Consider the following 8,028-nt stretch of genomic DNA (forward strand, 5'->3'; position numbering starts at 1 on the left):
CTCCAGGTGAGGAATTAGGTGTGTAATCTGCCCTGCCGCCCCCAGTCAGGATTTACTGGAATTTATCCCAGCTGCCTGGACAAGAGCTCACACACACACACGTTTACTCTCTCAAACACACACACGCACACACACACACATACGCATACACACACATATACACACATACGCACACACACATATGCACACACACACACATACGCACACACACACACGCGCACACACACACATATACACACACACACAGACACACACACACACACACTGCTACTCACTGCTGTGTTCAGTCCTGTGTGGTGTTGTGGAGTTGTCTGCTCTGAGCAAATACAGATAGAGATGTGTGTGTGTGTGTGTGTATGTGGTAAGAATACTGGTGGTGTGTGAGGCAGTATGTGGAGTTAGTAGTTTAGGCTACAGCTCAGCAAGCTAACACACTCCTAGTGCAGTGCTGTTGTGTTTTGTGTGTAGTGCTGTTGTGTGGTGTTAGTGTGTAGTTATTGTGAGCTTATAGCACTGTGTGGTGTTAGTGTGTAGTTATTGTGGTGTTAGTGTGTAGTTATTGTGAGCTGATAGCACTGTGTGGTGTTAGTGTGTAGTTATTGTGGTGTTAGTGTGTAGTTATTGAGCTGCATAGCACTGTGTGGTGTTAGTGTGTAGTTATTGTGAGCTGATAGCACTGTGTGGTGTTAGTGTGTAGTTATTGTGGTTTTAGTGTGTAGTTATTGTGGTGTTAGTGTGTAGTTATTGAGCTGCATAGCACTGTGTGGTGTTAGTTTTGAGTGGCCTAGCATTGTTATCCTCTGGTGTGTGTGTGTGTGTGTTGGTATGGATATTTGTTAGCTGCCAGTTGTGTTATCTTCTGGTGGGAGTTTCTGTGGAGTATAGTTAGCATGGTTAGCAGAGCTCAAATGTTAGTGCTGGTTCCTGTGGAAAGAGTCGTCTCACCACAGAGGTATTCAGAGACCGAAGCAGGGACTTTTCTCACTGCTCCTGAAGAGATGCGTCGGCATGACTGTGGTTTTGTGTTGGCTGCTAGCACGCTGCCCTCTGCTGGACACACGTGGGCAGGGCATGTGCCCCTGAGAGCCTCAGCAGAAGAGGAGTGGATGGAAATGTCTTGTAAGGAAATTGTTTTAGCTGTGTGTAATCCTGCAATGCACATGTGATCCTGAGATGCCTAGTCTCTAGTTAGCTTTGTGTGGCTAATATTATCCTGTGATGCCTAGTCTCTAGTTAGCTTTGTGTGGCTAATATTATCCTGAGATGCATGATCATTAGTTAGCTTTGTGTGGTTAATATTATCCTGAGATGCATGATCATTAGTTAGCTTCGTGTGGTTAATATTATCCTGAGATGCATGATCATTAGTTAGCTTTGTGTGGTTAATTTTATCCTCAGGTTGCGCTAAAACGTCTGGGAAAGCTGGAAATAATTCAGCTGGAGGGGTTAGGCAGAGTAACAGGAGATTTTCCACTCAGGACCAGATGCCTGCTGAACATTTAGAAGGCGGAGAGGTAAACTCTGCAGAACATGGGCACTCAAACACACGCCAGCTTTTACGTTGTTTCCCCAAATCTTTATTGTTTTGCCATTAGGAATGTACAGATGCCCATATGGGTCAACTCTCCTCATCTGTTTCCCCACATGCACCACAATAAACACTTTCCACAAATACAAAGTCAGAAAAAAGCAGAAGAAAGAACATGGTGTTTGTTTGTGTGTTTGTTGATCCCGGAGTGCAATCATAACGTAATTCCTCAAATATACCCAGGGCCCACAAGTTATGTTGATTTCTTTTTCTTCATAAATACAAACATTCATTCTTTGACATCACATCTCAAAATATGACATCATATCTCAACATATGACATCACATCTCAACATATGACGTCACATCTCAACATATGACATCACATCTCAACATATGACATCACATCTCAACATATGAGCTGTATCACAGTCAGATTATTTCCACAGACCACATCTAAGGGGTCATCACATCTAAAGCACTAAGGTGTTCAGGACACTACCGTTGAATCATCTCATTCTACGTCTTTTAATCACTGCTATTACAAAGCGCTCCATCAGTGTGTGTGGTGCGTGTGTGGTGTGTGTGTGACACGGCCGTGTTGTGTGTGTGTGACATGTCTGTTTGGTGCTGTCAGCATGCTACAGCAGGCTCAGGTGCAGGACTTGCTTTCTAGAAACCTCCGCTCCACGAGGAGAGCGAGACTCTCTGGACGCTGTGTGTGTGTGTGTGGACGAGGGACTCTCTGGACGCTGTGTGTGTGTGTGTGTGTGGACGAGGGACTCTGGACACTGTGTGTGTGTGTGTGTGTGTGGACGAGGGAATCTCTGGACACTGTGTGTGTGTGTGGCTGAGGGACTCTCTCAACGCTGTGTGTGTGTATGTGTGGACGAGGGACTCTCTCAACGCTGTGTGTGTGTGGGAGAGAGATGGACTGGACGCTGTGTGTGGACTCTCTGACGACAGTAGGACTGTGGACTCTGTCGGACATGTTTTGCGTTGGGAGGCGGAGACCAGGTCTGGGGACATAGGTCAGAGGTCACTTCTGTCCAGCGAAGTGCTTGTTGAGGATGCCCTTGGCGGTGTCCAGCGCGGCGTCCGCGGGCACGGGGATGTGTGGCGCGATGCCCGCTCCCTCCCAGGCCGGGCCCTGGCTGGTGTCGGAGTGGGTGATGGGGATGGCGAGGAACAGGTCACTCTCGCCCACGCGGAAGGTCACTGGCGGGTGTGAGCTGCCGGCCGTGGTCTCGCCGATGACCATAGCGCGGCCGAGACGCTTCATGATGTAGACGAACTCCTCAGCTGCTCCAGCCGTCGCGCCACTCGTCAGGATGAGCAGACTCTTCTGAGAGCCGTACCGCTTACCTGGGGGGAACACACACACACACACACACGTCAGGATGAGCAGACTCTTCTGAGAGCCGTACCGCTTACCTGGGGGGAACACACACACACACACACACACACACACACACTCGCTAGGGATGAGCAGACTCCTTCTGAGAGCCGTGACCGGGCCACCTTGGGAACACACACACACACACCTCGTCAGGGATGAGCAGACTCTTCTTGAGAGCCGCACTGCCACCTGGGGAACACACACACACACACACACACACACACACACACACACACTCAGGATGAGCAGACTCTTCTGAGAGCTGCATCACACGGCAGTTGGGGGGAACACACACACACACACACACACACACACACACACACACTGGATGAGAACAGTCGCACAGACTCTTCGGGACACACACACACACACACACACACACACTCGTCGGGATGGGCAGACTCTTCCTGGGGAACACACACACACACGGGAGGATGAGCAGACTCTTCTGAACACACACACACACACACACACACACACACACTCGTCAGGATGAGCAGACTCTTCTGAGAGCCGTGCCGGCTTACCTGGGGAACACACACACACACACTTCAGGATGAGCACCTTCTGGAGGGCTTACCTGGGGACACACACACACACACATTACTACTACCACTCGGCCAGGATGAGCAGACTCTTCTGAGAGCCGCATCACACCTGGGGAACACACACACACACTCGTCAGGATGAGCAGACTCTTCTGAGAGCCGTACCGCTTACCTGGGGGGAACACACACACACACACACTCGTCAGGATGAGCAGACTCTTCTGAGAGCCGTACCGCTTACCTGGGGGCGCATGTACACACACACACACACACACACACACACACACACACGTCAGGATGAGCAGACTCTTCTGAGAGCCGTACCGCTTACCTGGGGGAACACACACACACACACACACACACACACACTCGTCAGGATGAGCAGACTCTTCTGAGAGCCGTACCGCTTACCTGGGGGGAACACACACACACACACACACACACACCACACACTCGTCAGGATGAGCAGACTCTTCTGAGAGCCGTACCGCTTACCTGGGGGAACACACACACACACACACACACACACACACACACACTCGTCAGGATGAGCAGACTCTTCTGAGAGCCGTACCGCTTACCTGGGGGAACACACACACACACACACACACACACACACTCGTCAGGATGAGCAGACTCTTCTGAGAGCCGTGCACACACCCGCACACCTGGGGAACACACACACACTTCAGGATGAGCAGACTCTTCTGAGAGCCATTACCCTGGGGACACACACACACACACACACACACACACACTCGTCAGGATGAGCAGACTCTTCTGAGAGCCGTACCGCTTACCTGGGGGGAACACACACACACACACACACTGGAGTCAGGATGAGCAGACTCTTCTGAGAGCCGTACCGCTTACCTGGGGGCGCATGTACACACACACACACACAGACACACACACACAGACACACACACGCACGCACACACACACAGAGACACACTCACGCACACACACACACACGCACACACATCCACGCACACACACATTCACGCACACACACACGCATGCACATACACACACACACACACACACACACATACATGCACACACGCACACACAGACACACACACATACACACACAGAGACACACGCGCACACACATTTAAGGATCAGGGATGCTCGGAGAGGCTAGGGGCTCCAGGTTTAGCATGTCTGTTCTATTTGTGGACCTCCACACGGGGCTCCAGATTTAGCGGCTCAGCCAGTCTGTCCACTGTCTGCTATCCTGAGATAGTCTCATGCATGCAGGCACAGGATATACCAATGTTGTTGATGTTACCCCAAAGAACACCACACGGCTCATATCTATGGTTCCGTTCCGTCTCATGTCTATGGTTCTGCTTCACCGTCAAGTTATTTAACACATGCGTGGTACCAATCGGGCAGAGAAATTGCTGGTTCTGGCGAAGCACTTATGCGCAGAACGGATAGGGCAGGTGGCACAGATAGGCTACTGACAATCCCAATGCTAACTAGCCGCTAACTAGCCACAGTCCCAATGCACGCAGACACAGGATAACAAGCCGCTAACTAGCCACAGTCCCAATGCACGCAGACACAGGATAACAAGCCTCTAACTAGCCACAGTCCCAATGCACGCAGACACAGGATAACAAGCCGCTAACTAGCCACAGTCCCGATGCACGCAGACACAGGATAACAAGCCGCTAACTGTCGGGAGGATAAAGGAGGCTAACTGGTTTAGTCTGCTGTTAGTCTTACTTAAGGATGGAGACAGGCGTGACATTAGGCCCCTTCTCACTGTGTACTGTGGATAGTTAGCGGCTTGTTAGCCTAGTTAGCGGCTTACTGCTCTAATCTTACTGTGTACTGTGGATAGTTAGCGGCTTGTTAGGCTAGTTAGCGGCTTACTGCTTTAATCTTACTGTGTACTGTCTTCCTTCTGATTAGCTCCTTCTGCTACTGTTGGTTTATATGCTACTTTTTCCAACAACAACACCTCAAATAAATAAAATAGCAGTGGTCATGTTGCTTTTTCCCTATGAATAACAACACCTCAAATAAATAAAATAGCAGTGGTCATTTTGCTTTTTCCCTATGAACAACAACACCTCAATAAATAAAATATTAGTGGTCGGAGAATGTTCTGCAACAGATGTGCTCTCTCAAGGACAGTGGAGGAGTGGAGAGGAGAGAAGCGTGAGTGAGGAGGATAGAGGAGCAGAGGAAGAAGAGAGGGGGAGGATAGAGGAGAAGAGAAGCTTGTGTTACCTGTGAGTGTAGGCAGAGTGACCAGCTCGCGCGTGGCGCCGGTGGGTCTGTCGTAGAGTTTGTCCAGCACAATCTCCTTGTCTCCGTCGAAGAAGTAGGAGCAGAACCCAGAGATGGAGGTCGTCGGGCCGCCCACGTTGTTTCTGTGACACACACAGAGTGTCGGATTACAGGAGGCCAAAGGGTTTCAATAATCAACCCAATAATCAATATTCACCACGATAATCAACAATCAAAACGATAATCAATAATCAGCACGATAATCAATAATCACCACGATAATCAATAATCAACAATCACCACGATAATCAATAATCAACATTATGATCAATAATCAACATGATAATCAATAATCCAAATGATAATCAACAATCAAAACGATAATCAATAATCAACATGATAATCAATACAATATTTATTAATCACCATGTCAATCAATAATTAGTCATCAATATGAAGATTTTGTGTGTGTGTGTGTGTGGGGGGGGGGGGTCACCTGAGGTCCACAATCAGAGCATCAGTGTCCAACACCTTGTTCCACACGTGCTCCACGATCACCTGGGCGATGGCCTTCACCTGCTCAAAGTCTCCGAACATGTCGAAGCGCAGGTAGCCCACATTGTTCTCGAAGATGTCCGTGTGGAAGGAGACCTTGATGAGCTCGATGATCACCTCAGGTGGGTACTGGGGGGGGGACAGAGAGAAGAATGAGACGCGCTCGCCAGCCAATCACATCGTGCTATCACCACATAAACCAATCACATCGAGCTATCGCCAGCCAATCACATCGTGCTATCACCACATAAACCAATCACATCGCACTATCGCCAGCCAATCACATTGTGCTATCGCCAGCCAATCACATTGTGCTATCACCACATAAACCAATCACATCGCGCTATCGCCAGCCAATCACATCGTGCTATCACCACATAAACCAATCACATCGCGCTATCGCCAGCCAATCACATCGTGCTATCGCCAGCCAATCACATCGTGCTATCACAACATAAACCAATCACATCGCGCTATCGCCAGCCAATCACATCGTGCTATCACCACATAAACCAATCACATCGTGTTATCGCCAGCCAATCACATCGTGCTATCACCACATAAACCAATCACATCGTGCTATCATGACATAAACCAATCACATCGCTATAAGCAGTCAATCACATGGAATATATAAACCAGCCAATCACATCATGCTATCATGACATAAACCAATCACATCGCGCTATCGCAAGCCAATCACATCGTGCTATCACAACATACAGAATGAGATGCGCTCTCTCCAGCCAATCACATCGTGCTATCACCACAAGCTTCATTTGGAATGATGTCCAGATGTAAACATGGATACGTCACTGACTGAGTCATAAGAGGAAGTGCAGGTTTCATTCTATTGACCGTCTCTCTTTGGAATGGACCGAGCCAATCACGACTAAATCATTCATCGAGAATGCGCTGCTTAAGGAATGCTTAATCATGACCTCTCTTTTTAAATCGACATACAGGATGACCTCTTAGTAACAGGTCAGACTGAGTGTGTGTGTGCGGAGGTCTGGTGAGGGTGTGTGTGTGGAGGTCTGGTGAGGGTGTGTGTGCGGAGGTCTGGTGAGGGTGTGTGTGTGGAGGTCTGGTGAGGATGTGTGTGCGGAGGTCTGGTGAGGGTGTGTGTGCAGAGGTCTGGTGCTCTGGTCAAACTAAGGGTGTGTGTGCGGAGGTCTGGTGAGGGTGTGTGTGCGAAGGTCTGGTGCTCTGGTCAAACTAAGGGTGTGTGTGCGGAGGTCCGGCGCTCACCACGGCGGGCAGGGCGGGCACGTTGTGTGTGGTCTTCAGGCTCTTGTCTCCGGAGAGCTTGAGAAGGTCGGCGGACAGCTTGACCTCCAGCTCCTCTTTGGTGTTGACCATGGCGTACTCTCCGCTGGTGGCCAGCGCGCTCAGCTTGGCGGCCACGTCGGCGCCGACGCTCTCGAAGGCGTAGTTCTCGGCGATGAGCGTGGCGGACGCCTGCAGCAGAGCGGGCACCTGTGCCCGTAGGTGGACGATGCGCAGCGCCACGTCCAGAGCATCCTCGGACGCCACCTCCACGTCCGGCTCCACGCCCACCACCTCCCAGCTCTTGCCCGTCACAGGGCTGGTGGACCTGGCCGTGGGCACGGACACGTAGAAGTCCGTCTCGCCCACCTTGATCTTGTCAATCTTGACCGAGCCGCCGGCCGTGTGCTCGCCCACCAGCGTCGCGGCCCGGGAGTTCTGAGCGTCAAAGCCACGTCCTAAGCGATGCAGCGTAACCACGC

At 50.4% G+C, this 8,028-nt stretch overlaps 1 protein-coding gene across 1 annotated transcript in view; it reads right to left on the reverse strand.

Moving 5' to 3' along the window:
• Positions 1-1,554: 1,554 nt before the first annotated feature.
• The window catches only part of rbp3 (retinol binding protein 3), a 12,817-nt gene continuing 6,343 nt past the window's right edge, over positions 1,555-8,028 (reverse strand). Inside the window, 4 exon segments of the mRNA XM_048244824.1 lie at positions 1,555-2,893; positions 5,723-5,865; positions 6,219-6,406; positions 7,529-7,874. Coding sequence (XP_048100781.1) covers positions 2,568-2,893; positions 5,723-5,865; positions 6,219-6,406; positions 7,529-7,874 — 1,003 coding nt within the window. The 3' untranslated portion in view covers positions 1,555-2,567.

Source organism: Alosa alosa, chromosome 6, assembly GCF_017589495.1.
Source record: "Alosa alosa isolate M-15738 ecotype Scorff River chromosome 6, AALO_Geno_1.1, whole genome shotgun sequence".
Lineage (NCBI taxonomy): Eukaryota > Metazoa > Chordata > Actinopteri > Clupeiformes > Clupeidae > Alosa > Alosa alosa.